The sequence below is a fragment of the Canis aureus genome, chromosome 1 (assembly GCF_053574225.1).
Source record: "Canis aureus isolate CA01 chromosome 1, VMU_Caureus_v.1.0, whole genome shotgun sequence".
In the NCBI taxonomy this organism is placed as follows: domain Eukaryota; kingdom Metazoa; phylum Chordata; class Mammalia; order Carnivora; family Canidae; genus Canis; species Canis aureus.
The window spans coordinates 114,011,694-114,027,558 of NC_135611.1; the positions used below are offsets into that span (position 1 = coordinate 114,011,694).

General features: G+C 49.9%; 2 protein-coding genes and 1 long non-coding RNA gene across 12 annotated transcripts in view; 2 read left to right on the forward strand and 1 right to left on the reverse strand.

Annotated features, from left to right (window-relative positions):
* The window catches only part of C1H19orf47 (chromosome 1 C19orf47 homolog), a 31,215-nt gene extending 28,521 nt beyond the window's left edge, over positions 1-2,694 (forward strand). For 6 of the 7 annotated variants that reach the window (XM_077851630.1, XM_077851646.1, XM_077851637.1 and 3 more), the window contains one exon: positions 1,821-2,146. In XM_077851630.1, coding sequence (XP_077707756.1) covers positions 1,821-2,131 — 311 coding nt within the window. In that variant the 3' untranslated portion in view covers positions 2,132-2,146. Of the gene's footprint in view, positions 1-1,820; positions 2,147-2,437 lie in introns of those variants that run through there. The other variant, XM_077851620.1, reaches the window with a different exon arrangement.
* On the reverse strand, positions 857-9,658 carry LOC144285925 (uncharacterized). Its single transcript, XR_013354070.1, has 3 exons — positions 9,294-9,658; positions 3,927-4,051; positions 857-1,133 (listed from the first exon to the last, which is right to left on the reverse strand). It is a non-coding gene; the product is annotated as an uncharacterized LOC144285925 (long non-coding RNA).
* Positions 8,995-15,865, forward strand: part of AKT2 (AKT serine/threonine kinase 2) — a 50,730-nt gene continuing 43,859 nt past the window's right edge. For 2 of the 4 annotated variants that reach the window (XM_077851493.1, XM_077851527.1), the window contains exon 1: positions 9,462-9,636. The gene's annotated coding sequence lies outside the window, so the exon portion shown is untranslated. Of the gene's footprint in view, positions 9,134-9,461; positions 9,637-15,865 lie in introns of those variants that run through there. The other 2 variants (XM_077851503.1, XM_077851538.1) reach the window with 2 other exon arrangements.

Here is a 15,865-nt window from a genome sequence, read left to right on the forward strand (position 1 = left end):
TGCTCAAGAGAATCAGTGCTCAAGAGAATCAGGGAAAACTGTATTGCCTGTTCTAAGCTAGCATTGGAAGTCACGTTGCTTCACTTCTGCTCAGATTCGAGGCCGTAGACTCTGCCTCTCAATGATAGGAATGTCAGTGTCTCATCGGAAGAAGAGCATGGGGGATGAGAGCTTGTTTTGTGTCCATCTGGGCAAATTATACATCAATGTTGGATGTACTACATGATGTACTGGATGCGGTATATTATACATCAATGAAAGTGAACTAGCATTGCACGTATCAATACGAATAAAGCAAAACACTGAGTGTGAAAAGCAAATTGCAGAAGAATATGTGTAGTTTTAAAATATGCAAACTGGGATCCCTGGGTGGCGCAGCGGTTTGGCGCCTGCCTTTGGCCCAGGGCGCGATCCTGGAGACCCGGGATCGAATCCCACGTCGGGCTCCCGGTGCATGGAGCCTGCTTCTCCCTCTGCCTCTGTCTCTGCGCCTCTCTCTCTCTCTCTCTCTCTGTGACTATCATAAATAAATAAAAATTAAAAAATAAAATAAAATTAAAATATGCAAACTGTTTACTACTTATTTACTTAAGAATTTAATCAATTTACTATTTAAAATATAGTAAATGTATGATATGCATAGGAATGATAAACTCCTAATGTGGGATGATGGTTCCCTCTAGGGGTGGATGGGATGGGATGCGACTGGAGAGGGCACAGAGGTTCAACAGTCTAGGAATGGTGGGGCGCCCAGCTGGGTCAGGTGGTGGAACGTGCAACTCTTGATCTCGGGGTCATGAGTTTGAGCCCCACGCTGGTGTAGAGATTTCTTAAAAAAAAAGAAAACTGAGAAAAAACCAGAGTATGGGAATGTTTTTTAAACCTGGGCACACAGGTGTTCATTGTATTTATTATTCTTTATACTTTTTTGGTATCTCCTAAGAATTAAAAACAACTCTCTCCGCTACTCTGGGTCATCCAGTTTCCCTGTCCAGAGGCAGTTGGTGTTACTGGGGTGCAGGTGTCCTTCCAGAAGTATTTCCTTCACAAACATAACTGTTTTCCCACCCGGATGGTAGCATATATGGCAGTTTGGCGCTTTGCTTTTTTTGCTTAATATATCCTGTAGTTCACTGCATATAAGTACATAATGAGCTTCTTGAAAAACACACACACTTTATTGAGATATAATTCACATATCCATTCACTTATCTAAAGTGCACAATTCAATGACTTTTGTTATTCACAGAGTTGTGCATCTATCACTAGACTTTTAGGATTTTTTTCATTACCCCAGAGAGAAACCCCATACCCTTTAACCATCGTTCCCCAAGTCCTCCTAAATTCTGCCCTCCCCCACTCCAAGTGGTAACCACTAATCAGTCTCTATAGATTTGCCTTTTCTAGACATTTCATATAAATGAAATCACACAGTACGGGGCCTTCTGTGTCTGGCTTCTCTCAGCACATTTTTGAGGTTCATTCCACAGATCTTCCATCATTTTCAAAAACCGACAAATAATGCAGCAATGTATAGATTTTTTACATTTTGTTTATCAAGATGATGGACATGTACATTGTTCCCACTTTTTGGCTATTATGAATAATACTGCTCTGAACACCCATGTATGAGTAATTGTGTGGACATGTTTTCATTCTTGGGTATATACCCGTGAGTTGAATTGTTGGGCTATATATTAATTTTATGTTCACCCTTTGAAGAACTGCTGGACTGTTTTCCAGGGCGGCTGTGCCATTTTACGTTTCTACCAGCGGTGTACAAGGGTTCTTTTTTTTTAATTTTTATTTATTTATGATAGTCACAGAGAGAGAGAGAGGCAGAGACAGAAGCAGGCTCCATGCACCGGGAGCCCGATGTGGGACTCGATCCCGGGTCTCCAGGATCGCGCCCTGGGCCAAAGGCAGGCGCCAAACCACTGCGCCACCCAGGGATCCCTGCACAAGGGTTCTAATTTCTTCACATTCTCACCACCACATTGTCTTTTTGATTGTGGCCATCCTAGTGGGTGTGAAATGGTATCTTGTTACTGTGGCTTTGATTTGCATTTCCCCAGTGGCCAGTGACGTTAAATGCCTTTTAATGTGCTTACTGGAAAGAGCTTCCTTTTAAAGTAGCTGCTTGGCATCCCCCTGGTGTGGATATACCTTGACGTACTGAACCAGTTTCTCACCGGGGACACTTGGTGGTTTCCAGGTCTTTTTTTTTTATCACAGCACCTCTTGCGTCCACCACAGTTTGCTTATGATTGGACATATCCAGAGGGCAAAATATACAGGAGTGCAATTATTTACAAATTTGAATTTACATCATTTGTGTATTGACAAGTAAATATTGAGAATAATCAGATTTGTCTGAGGAACATTCTAATTTTTCCTCCCTTCTTATTTTTTTTTAATTTTTATTTATTTATGATAGTCACAGAGAGAGAGAGAGGCAGAGACACAGGCAGAGGGAGAAGCAGGCTCCATGCACCGGGAGCCCAACGTGGGACTCGATCCCGGGTCTCCAGGATCGCGCCCTGGGCCAAAGGCAGTTGCCAAACCGCTGCGCCACCCAGGGATCCTTTTCCTCCCTTCTTAATGGCTAGCAGGTTCAGTTACCTCAGAATCCCCAGTCTACTTGATGTCCCAATTTTATTTTGGTCAAACCTTGCATAATTCAAGACAGACTTTGGCATAGACTTGACTATCAAGTTGAAGCAGGGGTTCAGAGCACAGAAACCTACATTCATTGTTTCATAGCTTTTCCCTGAAGCTGCCTTTTCTGCTTCTTCACGTTTGGTGCAGTGCTTCTAAATGACCAGTATAGCATCTCGTGGCCATCATTTGGCCTTCTTGGTGCTCTGTTACGGTTAAAGAGCATGAGCTCCACAGCTGTGTGATCTTGGTCAGGTCACTCAGCCTCTCTGTGCTCATTTCTTTACAATAAGATGGGAGTAATAGCATCTACCTCACAGGATGATTAAAGGCTTCACAGTGCCAGGCACAGTGTTGTCATCTAATTTTGTCTCTGAAATTGATGATTTTCAGGGAGGATTTTCAGCACCAACACTTAACTCTTTCATGACATTCTCATTGGTTACAAAGATAGCTTTTTGGGTAACTATTTTAATATAACTGTAAACTTTGGGTGCCTGGGTGGACTCAGTTAGTCAGTTAGGCTTCCTACTCTTGGTTTCAGCCCAGGTCATGATCTCAGGGTTGTAGGATCAAGCCCTGCATCAGGCTCTGTGATGGATGTGAAACCTGCTTGGCATTCTCTCTCTCCTGCCCCTCCCCACCCCCACTCCGTACTCCTCTCCCTCTCTCTCTCTAAAATAATATAATTGTAAACTTCTAGAAAAGTAGCAATAATGGTGCAAGGGGTTTCTCACGTCTGAGATCATGACCTGAGCTGAAATCAAGAGTCTGATGTTCAAACAGCTGAGCCACTCAGGCACCCCTGATTTCTGTATATTATTTATCTAGGTTTGTTAATTGCTCCATTTGTCTTATCGTTCCCTCTTCCCTGTCTCCCTCTCCATGAGCGCACACACACCCACACACATTCCCATGTTGTGTTTTGAACCGTTTGAAAGTTGGAAAACATTATGCCTCTTAACCTCATACTACCTTAGTGTGTATTTCCTGAAAACAGGAAAATTTTCTTCCATAAGCACAGTGTAGCTATCAAAACCTAGACATTTAACATAAAATATTCCTCTAAAGAACCAGTTCATACTTCAGGTTCATAAATTGTTCCAATAATGTTCTTAATTATGGCCATCCCCCCCACCCCTGCCCCTCCAATCCAATTCAGGATCACGTGTTGCACTTAGGTGTCAGGTCAGTTTCCCTATAAACAATGAATGTTTAAGTAACAACACAAAGGTCCCGCCCCCTTGTTTCCCGGGAAGGCTTGACACCTGCTAGTCAGTGGGAGTTCCCGCAGGGATGGCCAGCTCATGTGGCGCCCTCTTGTGGCATCAGCGGGAATAGCTTGTAAGCCACCGTGCTGGGCAGCTGTGAAAAAATTCCTCTTCGTGAGAACCTAAAAAAAAATTAGGTGATACTCATATTACCTCAATTTTTCTTAGTAATGTAGGAAATTATGTTTTAAGTATCTCACTGTTTCAAATCCATATACTTCAGCATAAAATTAGACTTTCTGTTTCTCAAATCTGGACCCATACATGTAAAGTCCATGGCCTGAGACATTTGTGGGAATGGATCTGTCCGCCACAGCGTTCTGGCACGTGGTATATAGTAAGAGGCCCTCCTTGGGCCTATGTTTATTTCTGCATGAGTAGAGGTATGGGGGGGGGGCAGAGGAAGAAGCAGACTCCCTACTGAGAAGGGAGCCTGACATGGGGCTTGATCCCAGGACCCCAAGATCATTACCTGAGCCGAAGGCAGATAGCCACCCATGTGCCCCTAGCTTTAGCCTTCTTAATAAAAACCACATTCTGGGGCACCTGGTTCCCTCAGTCAGTTAAGCAACTGCCTTCTGCTCAGGTAATGATCTTGGGGTCCTGGGATCAAGTCCCATGTCAGGCTCCCTTCTCAGTGGGGAGTCTGCTTCTCCCCATAGCTTGTGCTCTCTCTCAAATAAAGTCTTTAAAGCAAAACAAAATGACAGTCAACAACTATTTGTTAACCCCCAAGTCCTAACTATGTGGTAGGCATTGTTCTAGGGGTGGGAACAGTGGTGCCCACCCAAGACAAGGTCTTCACCCTCATGGGCAAATTTATATTCTGGTTTGGGGAAAGCCAGCTACAAAATAAACAACCAAAATACTCTTTAGTGTTAAGTGCTAGGTAGGGAATTCAAATGTGCTCAGAAATAGTAACGGTGTGGCTTTTTGGGATTTGGGGTGGCCAGGGAAAGGATCTCTAATGAGGTGAGATTTCAACTAAGTTCCAAAAGGCAAGAAAGAGCCAGTCATGCACAGATCAGGATCAGGGAAGTATGTAGACCAGGCAAAAGGAACAGCAAGTAAACCCTGAGGTGGGAACAAGCTTGTGGTTTTGGAGGGGCAGAGGTTAGTGTGTCCAGAACATGGTGGTCAAGGGCAAGAGTAGCTTGAGATGAAGTTAGAGAGATAAGCAGGGGCAGCGCCCATGGGGCCCTGAAGGCTATGATGAGGCCTTTAGCTTTTATTTCACAGGGGATGGGATGCCATCTATGTATTCAGAGCAGATGGAAAAAGTGTTTGATCTTATCAAGAGTAGAAAAAGCTTCATCCCAAGGTTTGCATACAAGTGCATTAGCTTCGCATGTCCACTTAAACATTTTGGGAATCTCTAACGTGTTAAAAAGCTGAATGGGCATGATGCATGGTGTCTTCCATTTACAATTTTTGAAACAGAAACATATTTTATAAAAAGGAAACTGGAACCAACATTTACAGAATCCCTGAGGTTTATCTGTCCTTCTGCCAAACACTTAAAATTGCTCTAAAAGGATCTTCCCAAACAGTAGCATCTAGGGTAGGGCTTAGTAACTTCTGGCTGGGGAGTCAAAGATATTTCAACATTTCTGTATAACATGGGAAACTTTTATTTATTTTTATTTTTTAAAGAATTTATTTATTCATGAGAGACAGAGAGAGAGAGAGAGAGAGAGAGGGGCAGAGGCATAGGCAGAGGGAGAAACAGGCTCGATGCAGGGACCCCAAAGCGGGACTCGATCCTGGGTCTCCAGGATCACACCCTGGGCTGAAGGCAGCACTAAACCGCTGAGCCACCCAGGCTGCCCTGGGGAAACTCCTTTAAATAAACACTTTTTTTTTTTTTTTTAAATAGTTCCAGACTCTTTGAGAATCTGATCAATGCTATGGACTTTCTCCCCCCCCCCCATGCTCTTAGGATGAAGAACGGGGTAAATCTGAGTCCTCCTGCTTGTATATCCCTCTGCCCATGTGGCAGAGAAGGTTCCTCCCCATGGTCAGCTCCACTACTGCCATAGACCCCCAGACCTTGTGGGAATGGAGGGGAAGTTCCCTGTTTGGGGCTACCAAGAGGTGTTTTTTGTTGTTGTTTTAAGATATCATTCATTTGTTAATGAGAGACATAGAGAGAGGCAGAGACACAGGCAGAGAGAGAAGCAGGCTCCTCTTGGGGAGCCTGATGCGGGACTCAATCCTGGGACCCCAGGACCATGTTCTGAGCCCAGAGCAGATACTCAACCGCTGAGCCACCCAGACATCCCAACCAAGAGGTTCTTCATAGCTGGTCCATGCGACTTGCCCAATCATCACTTGGAGTCCAATCTCTGACAAGGGTTGAAATATGCCCTAGAGCCTGATTTCTGCTCCATAGCAACAGAAGCGGATTTTGTGGAGATGCCCTCTCTGTCAGGGAAGGATTCTTAATCATTTTTTTCTGAATCAAGAAGCCTTTGGGCAACCTTCAGGGGAGAAGCTATTGGCCCATATCCCCAGAGGTGCATGTACAGCCCATGTTTACAATTACAGGCAGGGAGTTTGTAGAATAGATTAGAGGGTATAGAACAATTTGAGGTTTTAGAGTTTTCTCCTCAATCACCTTTGATTTGGAAATTGAGAGACTGAGGCCCCCCGAATGATAATTAAGTGGTTTGCCAATTAAGTGGTTTGCCAGGGCAGAAACAGAGCTATGACTTCCAATTTCCCAGCATGATATGAATTCACAGCAGACTCTTGTATCCGACACCTTGGGTTCAAATCCTGCCTTACTCTTAATGTGTCCTGGGACCTTGAGCAAGCTTCTTAAGTACTGTTGCACCTAACCTCCCAAGATGGTGTTGATGGCAACAGGATAGCCTTGGTGGGACTGTGTCAAGAACAGAATGTAGCCTGTAACAATTGCTAAGTAAATTTTATTGATACTGTTTTGCAATGAAGGAAGGCCAGAGAAGTGAAAGTTACTTTGACAAGGACACAGGAAGCAGGACCTATCTCCCAAGCCAGTGAGTGTTGTTCCCCCCCAGACTAGTGTTTTTTAGCCTGCAAGGCATGGCCCTTTAGTGGATCAGAGTCAGTTTAGCAGAGCCTTGAACAGCACTGGGGAAGAAAAAAATCTGAGTGCATGATACATACCAGTAAATAGTATTTGATGACACTTTCATACAAATATATATGTATATAGGTAAGTATGCCTATGTGTGTACTAGGTCGTAGGTTGAAAGCCATCATTTTTGAGGACTATTACCCCTCATGTAATAGTCATTTATTTTATTTTTTTATTTTTATTATTTTATTTTATTTTATTTATTATTACCCCTCATGTAATAGTTCATGTATTTATACATGAACACATGGGAGGTTTCAGTGAGATGTGTTGTAGTCCATCCCAGAAGGGGCAGGGATTCCACTTAGGTTGGGAAGACTCAGAAATAGGGGGACAGGGGCACCTGGATGGTTTAGTGGTTGAGCATCTGCCATTGGCTCAGGTCATGATTCTGGGGTCCTGGGATCCAGTCCCATAATTGGCTCCCCACAGGGAGCCTGCTTCTCCCTCTGCCTGGGTTTCTGCCTCTCTGTGTCTCTCATGAATAAATAAAATCTTAAAAGAAATAGGGGAATGGGCTAAGCACAGAAGGGGGGCAAAGAGGGTATGCCACAGTAACAGTGAGTCTAGATTAATGGAAGGACTAGTTTCTAAAACAAATAGTCCCCATGAGCATACGCTGTGCCAAGACTCTTGTTGGGCAGTGTTAGCTCCACAGCAATGACTGAGCCGGTCCTGGTCTTTTCCCTCATGGGGCTCTCTGCACAGAGGAGGAGACAGACCCGTCACCAGACAGTAAGAGACTGAACTGGTCAGGGCTGTGGTGGGGGAGGCATTGGTCCGTCACCAACACTGTGCTGGGGGAAGCCCATGAGGAACACAGCAGCAAATTCCAAGCTGGAAAACACATTAGTTAAGGTCTAGTTCCAGCACAGGTTTACCTCTGAGGAAACTAAGGCCCACCTCTGAGGATTGCCTGCATCACTCCCTCAGACTTGGGTGGCCCTACGACTCTTCAACTTTCAGCTGAGTCTTTACTACTGGAAGTACTCACTAACCAATGCATACCTGCCAAGCTCTGTGGCACACTGGCCCCCAAGTTCAGAAGGCAAGCCCTACCCAACCTTTGAGAGATTAGGGACTGGGAGACAGATGTCTCTCGCTGCCTAGTACAGTAGTTGACAAGTGGGCCAGGATCTGTGCATAGCTCTTTTCTCACAACGTGATCTTTCTTTCTTTCCTTTCTTTCTTTCTCTTTCTTTCTTCTTTCTTTCTTTCTCTTTTTTTCTTTCCTTTCTTTTTCTTCCTTTCTTTTTTCTTTTCTTTCTTTCCTTTTCTTTTTTCTTTTCTTTCTTTTTCTTCCTTCCTTTCTTTCTGATTTTGTTTATTTATTAATGCGGGACATAGAAAGGCAGAGACATAGGCAGAGGGAGAAGCAGGCTCCCTGCGGGGAGCCAGATGTGGAACTGAATCCTAGGACCCCGGGATCACGACCTGAGCTGAAGGCAGACGCTCAATCACTGAGCCACCGAGGCGTCCCCCACCGGCGATTTTAAGGTCTTTTTAGGCCCAAGTGAACCCATAAGAAAACTATATCCCTATTTATTTATTTTTAAGGTATTTATTTATTCATGAGAGAGAGAGAGAGAGAGAGAGAGAGGGGCAGAGACACAGGCCGAGGGAGAAGCAGGCTCCATGCAGGGAGCCCGACGTGGGACTCGATCCTGGATCCAGGATCACGCCCTGGGCCGAAGGCGGGCGCTAAACCGCTGAGCCAGCCGGGCTGCCCTATACCCCTATTTAATTGCACATATATGATAAGCAGGTAGGATTAAGGTTTTGGAGTTACAGAATGTCTAACATATAAACTGTTCTATTTACATTTTAAAAAGTCCAATAGCCCAGTGACGCAGCTCTGTTTCCATTCTGCAGATACGGATACAGAGGCACAGAGAACGCTCAAGCCTTCTGTCTACTATCACGAGCAAGGAAATGCAAAGCTGGGTTTGGGAGGCTTCCGAGCCCGTACTCACCACGAGGGGACACGGAGAAAAGACAACTCTCCTAACCCCCCGCTCCAGGGCTCTTTAAGAGCCTCGGAACCCAGAGGCGAGGCGAGATCACAGTAAAGCGAGATCAAAGCGTATGTAAATAAGGACCAGGGGCTGCCGGGAAGTATCACAGCGGCGAGCCTTTAGGGAAAGCGGGCGTCAGAGTCCTGCTGCGCCTGCGCAATCCCGTCTCTCCGTTCCGTCCGGCGCCTGCGCGTGGCACCTCGCTAACCCAGACGGACCCAAACTTGCCGAAAGTACGCAGGCGTCCCGCTCTGAATCAGCCGCTTGCCCTGCCTTGCGCCTGCGCTCTGGCGCACGCCGAGTTCATCGCTCGCTCTTTACGTCAGTTCCTGTTTGTGGCGGGAGAAGGCGGTATTTCCGGCCAGAGGGTGGGAGGGGGCGGTAAGCGGGGGCTGGGGGGAGGGGGCGGGGGGGCCGCGCCGCGCGAGCCGTTGGGCCTGGCTCGGAGAAGGCGTTGCCGCTGCCGCTGCAGTTGCCGCCGCCAGGAAACACAAGGAGCGGGACCAAGCGCAGCGTGGCGATGGGCGGGAGTCGAGCCCCGCCGGAGAGGCTGGGCGGCCGCCGGTGACAGGTGAGTGCGCCAGCGCGTGTCCCCGAGCGCCTCCCCCCGCGATGGTCGCGTCCGGACCCCCCGCGGCGCGGCGCTGGGCCGTACCACAAGTGCCCGCCGGGCGGGGACCGCGGCCCTCGAGCCCCCCCTTCCGGGACTGAGTGGGGGCGGCTGCGCGGGGGCGGTCGGACTACCCCTGAGGGGCCGGGGGCGGGGGCGGCTGGCCGTACCACTGAGGCGGCGCGGGGGGGCCACGCCAGAGTGCGGGGACCGAACCACTGAGGCGCTGGGGGCTGAGCCAGTGGGATGGGAAGGGAGCGCCCGCCCGGAGTGCGGCAGCTGAGCCATCGGGGGGGCGCGCCTTCCCCGGCGTAGGGGGCTGTTCCCGTTCGGGGCTGTGGGAGCGCTCCCTCCAGCGTGTTCTAGGGAGGTGGGGGGCTGCCGCCGAGGGAGCTGTACCAAGTGCGGCCGAGGCAGCGCCGTGTGGGTTATACCACTGGGGTGCTGCGGGGGGGGCATCCTGAGCGTGGAGGAGCGCCGTAGCAGAGGAGAGTTGTGGTGTTTGTAATCTCTGAGGGACGCGCGGCGGGGGCGGGGGGGCAGGCCCCGGTGGGTGTTCGGGGGAGTGTGGCGGAAAGGCTTTCGCCTCCGAGGTTGGTGGGTGGGGCTTGGGGGGTTACACGGAGCCGGAGGAGGGAGGGTCGCTGTTGAACTTCTTAATGATTTTGGGGGGAATCGGATGGTCACTGGGACTGCTGTCTGTCCCACAACCTTTTCATATTATTAGACCCTATCTTAAGGCGTGTGGGACCCTTTCTCGGCAAATGCTTTGTTTCTGCGGGCAGGAGAGGTCTTAGAAGCCTCTTAAGTTTCTGTGCTTTCAGCTCCATATTAGGGAGGGGAGGAGGTATTGAGCTTAGATTTGAGGAGCTGTGCCCCTGGTTCTGCTTGTTAAGACTTAGGAGGAAGGAGTGTTGAGAGGGACACCTCTCTGTCAAGGCAAGGTGACCGGGGACGTCTGGATCCTTGGGATTCTGAAGACCCCCTTCCACTCATTTGGGGGCTGCTTGGGCTCAGTAAGAGGCCTGGGCTGGAGTAAACAGGTCTGCCTTTCAACCTTGTCTGTCTTCCCCTCTCAGAGAAGCACGGGGGAGTTCAGTCCTGGCCAGACCTTGCTTGGCGATGGGTACAGAGGAGCCAGGCACCACTACAGATCATGGCAGTCTCCATCCTGGCCATGAGGCTGTTTGCAACTTCCCGGTTAGCTGTCCAGCCTCCCATCATGTTTACACTCCCCACCAGGCGATAACACTTGCTCTCACCATTAGGCGACAATGAGGCTGAGAGCTGTTTTCCCAGCTGTTCCTCTCTGCACGGGCCAAGGGGACTTGGGCAGGGGTGCCCTGTCCCAGCCCGAATCAAGGAGGATGGTTTCTCTGAAGGACTTAGGGTGGCCAAATCCCCCATGGATTTAGTTTCTTGCTGTGGTTCCTGGGTGGGTGCTTGGAGCCACTATCCCTGCTCCCTAGGCCGGCTCGTGACCTTGGCTTGCCTGGTAGCCTTTGCCCTGGGTCTGGAGTTCCCGGAGGGCTGGCTGCAGTCCCTGATTGACCCAGCTAACGTGGGCTGGTGATGGGGTCAAAGGGGGTGGCAGATGGTTGCTTCTGATCCACATCCTTGGCTTCTAAGCTGACTGACTTTCCTGGCTGTGGTTCCTAGAAAACGGTCCTTGAGTCTCTGCAAGATGGTAGGGCTCTTGAATTTTTCTCCACTAGGGGTTAGTTTCTCTGGTCTCCTTATGCCAGTTTTTAGAAGGTTTGCCTGACAAGGTTAACAGGAGCAATAAAAACAATAATCATGAGACTGATGGCTGACATTTATCGTGTTCTGTGTGCCACATACTATTCAGGGTGCCTCACATAGATTAACTTGCCGAATATGTCCTAGAGCCGGAGGTACTGTTGCACGATCTCCGTTTTAGAAGGGGAAACTAGCACAGAGAAGCAAATCATTTCCAGAGCTAGGGAACAGCCAGCGTTTATTGGCCATCCACAGTATGTCAGGCGTGTAGCAACCCTTTCACACACGTGAGCTCATTTAAGTCTCAAAACACACCTTCAAGGTAGGTATGGTTGTGCCCATTTTATAGATTCCCATAAGCTAGGTAGGAGTGTGGTGCCCATTTTACAGATAAGGAGACTGACGACACCTGCTGTGAAGTGAAATGATTGATGTGTCACAGCCAGAAGTAGTATATGAACCCCTGGCCCAGTTTGGCTTCAGTGAACATCTTATCAACAAGTGACGAACTGAGGTAGTTGCTCCCAGGAATGGATTTCTCTCCATCTTGCAGAATGAGACATCGGGACTCAGGAAGAATCCCTTTGCCCTAAGTTCCTCAGACCCTAGGGGCAGGCTGGGCTTTGAACCCAAGTCAGCTTGCTACTGGTGTCAGACATTCTTTGTTCCCCGGAACCCAAACTGCAGTGGGTCTCCGGCACCTCAAAGGCCCTGCACTGAACCCTGCTAGCCACACCCTTGGGCAATTCTTTCTTCTGCCCCTCCAAGCTCAGGGCTGCTGTGAGCACCTCTGCCGGCAGCCAGTCTAGTAGTTCTGGGTTTGCTGGTGAAACTTGGTCCCTCCTCAGAGTTGAGCCGGGATGTCTTTTAACCCAGTGCAGACTCTGTGCTGGGAGCCAGGAGAAAGCAGCAGTGGAGACATGCAGGGAGTAACACAGCTGGGGGTAACATGGGGGATCACTGTTCCAGCTTCCTGCCCATGGATTGTATGATGGGCAGGGTTTGGTGCTTTCACGTTCTGGCTGTGTGACCTTGGAGTACAGTGTTTACATCTTGTGCAGTGGGCTCTGAACAGCACCCACCTCAGACTGTTGTGAGGATGAAACGAGTTCATCCACGAAAAGCTCCTAAAAAGGTGGCTGACACCGTGCAGATGCGCACTAGGCAGTCCTGAGGGCATCCGTCCTACCCCATGCCCTACCCTCAGTCCTCTCAGGTGTCCGGGTCCAGCCACTGGTCCAACTGGGCCAGCCAGAATCCTGGAATCTGGTGTCCTGGTTTCTGACCTCTGTAAGGGGCTGCACCAAAGTGATTCAGAGCACGGGGTTCAAATCCAGCTCAAGCACTCCCTGGTTATGTGACCTTGAGCAGATTCCTCAACTTCTCTGAGCTTTCACTGTCTGTGTCAGGGGATGGTCATCCCCTCCACCCCCACCCCATACATTGTCCTGAAGGTTAAACGGGTTAATTTGTGGAAAGCATTTATAGCGTAACAGCCTCCAGTAAATGTTTCCTGTTCTTTTTCAGAAGAGTGCCTGACACACAGTGAGCCCTCAGGATATCTTAGCGACTGTAATACTTATTACTCCTGTTAGGATTTTGAAGGCCCATCCCAGGCTACAGAGCCTCGGCAGGTACCACCAGGAAGAGGGCCTAGCTGAAATTAGCATCTCCATTTTCCAGATGAGGAAACAGAGGTTTTGGAGGGTTGGGGCGGAGGTGGGGACATATAATCAAATAAAGGGTGGCAAGTGCAGCACCCAGGCCTCCTCATCCTCCCACACAGTTGCTGCCCAGAGCTCCTCCAAGGTCAGAACTCGAGCTCTTTTTTAGATGTCAGGCTCTGCTAAACCCCCTTGCTATATGTGCTTTTACTGAATCTCCACCACAGCCCCCAGGAGTGGCAGGAAGGGCCTTGACCCAGGTGAGAACAGTCCTTTTGAAGGCTGTGAGGCAGAAGGGTGGGCGCAAGCTGGGTGAGGAGCAGAAGTGTTCATGGGAGTGAGGGGCCCAGCTGTGCAGAGCCACCTGGGCTGGGGGGAGGAGAAGTGTGCATTGGATTCTGAAGATGTTGCAGAGCCAGAGGGTTTTGTTTAACCAGCAGCATTTGTTGAGTGCCTACTGCATGCCTGGCATTGCTTCAGGTGACAAGGATGCAGCGGTGCACTGGACAGAGCTGCTCCCTCCGTGGAACCGAGAGAGACAAACCAGATAAACCGTCAACCTGATGAATAAACAAGGGACAGGTTAAGAGGAGGTGCTAGGCAGTCAGTTAGAGTCAGGTGTGACTGGGAGCTTCCTTAGTTGTCAGGAAGGCCTCTTCACTGATCTCGGATTGGATCAGGTGGGCCAGGTGAGTGAGAAGGAACAGCCTTGGAGTGCGCTGTGTGTGGGGGGTGACCATAGTGCCAGAATTGAAAGCTTGGTGAGGTGCAGGGAGCTGCAGCATGGAGGAGACCCATGTGGCAGGGCAGGGTGAGTGAGGGGACACCAGGGGCAGAGGGCAGGCAGGGGTCAGAGCCTTGCAGACTGCTCTGAGGAACGGCTTGGTCAAATTTCAAGCTTCGGAAGGTGCCTTTTGCCAGAAGAGGTTCTCAGGCTTCTGCCTGGGGTGGGGAGGGGGGGGGTCGCTGGTCAGGGAGTTTCACATGCCTCCCACTTCCCCCTTGAGTAGAATCACTGCCTTAGAAACAGCGAAGGCGTGATGGTCGCCTCCCTCCTTTGTGGTTTTCACACCGCATTCCCCAGGGCCTGGGGCTGTTCCGTTTAGGGACAGATGGGGGAGGCTCAGCTAGGTGATTTGTGCTTATCCTTCCCCAACCCAAACAGCTGGGCTAATATCAAATAACAGTGCAGAACAATAGTAATACCTGAGAGAAGCTGTACGTGGCTGATTTGACCTTCCACGCAGCAGCGTCTGTGTTCCTGGTTGGCTGCTATAGAACTTGGAAGACCAGGCCTTATGGGCCTACTTTGTAGTAGATACAGGTGCTCAGCAAACAAATCTAGGATAGGAGATCAGTTTGTGATCAGTGTTATGAAGGCAAAAATGAAAGGAGGTCAGGGGAAAGAAAGTATGGGGATATTACTGTGTTTTAACTAGGATGATCAGGGAGGGCTTCCTGGAGGAGGTGACTTATAGGTAGGGATAGGAGTGCTGTAAAGGAGCTGGGGGAGGACTTGAATGAAGATACCTTAGATGGGGAAGGAATCAGCTCTGATTCCCACCTTGCAGAGGCCTGGAGAGCCTCCGAAACCTGTGCTGGGTCCCCAAACTAGCAGTGTTGGCGATGGGCTCTGAATTTGGGCAGAGTCTTCCCAGACCAGGTCATCATGGGTGAGGGTGGCTTCAAATCCTGTACCCGAGCCTCATACCAAAGGCTTAGTGTAGTAAGCAGAGGCTGGGCTGTTGATTTTGCTAGGCTTACTCTGGGCTGTCTTCCTGGAGGGAGTAGAGACCCTGAGAGCAAACTTTCTGGGGTCTCCAGAAATCCTTTGGGATGAGGGGATGGAAAGGAGTGTCTTTTTTTTTTTTTTTGGAAAGGAGTGTCTTTTGAAGTTGATCTGCAGGCCTCTGGAGGACCAACGAACACCCTTCCCTGGGCCTCTCTTCAACTTCCCAAGAGCTCTCAGTGGAAGGCTCTCAAACACCAGGCCTCTGGGCTGCACGGTGGGGTGGTTCCGTGGCAGGCTCTTCTGGACAACCAGCCAAGCAGCAAGAGGCCCAGCTAGGGGAGACAGTCCTGGGAGCGAAACCAGGAGGGAGGGAAGGAGGGAGCGGGTGTGGGAGGGGCAGGGTGGGGGTGGGAGCTGGGGCCTGGCCCCCTAGGGGGCAGGACCCACCACCAACTCAGCACCCGCAGCAGGGCCTGGCTGTACTGGGTGCATGAAGCGGGGGCCGGTAAGCTGGGGTCGGCTGAGGGAAGACTACACATAGAGGTCCGTGCAGGAAGTTCCTCGAGCCCTGCCGCTCTGCCCAGGGAGCTCGTCTGCAGATGTTGTTTCTAAGGGTGAGGCCAGAAATCCAAGCCTGCCTTGGTTTGCCACCTCGTGGGCCCTTTCCGAATGGACTGAGGCGGCTGCCACTTCCTTGTCCCCCTGTGCCTCCCACCCCTCTTGGCCCGAATTCAAGGGCTTTGTCATCGTGGGGGTCATTGCATAGTGGTCCCAGCTCACCTGGGTGTACACCCTGCTTCTCGCTTCTCCCTTAGTTGCCGTCGAACCCTGGGGGCCTATTTCTTCTCTTTGAGGTGCATTTTACTTAGCTGAAATGGGAACAACCCTACCAAGTGGGCCTGTAGGGAGGATTCAGGAATCTTATGTATTAGTAGGGGCCTGACATGGGGCCTCCTGGGAACGTGCTCAGTGGATCGGCCCTGCTGCAACTACTGGAGATGGTAAGCTGGGTCAGGGTGGGCATCTGTGAGCAGACGAGGGGCTCTGGATACAG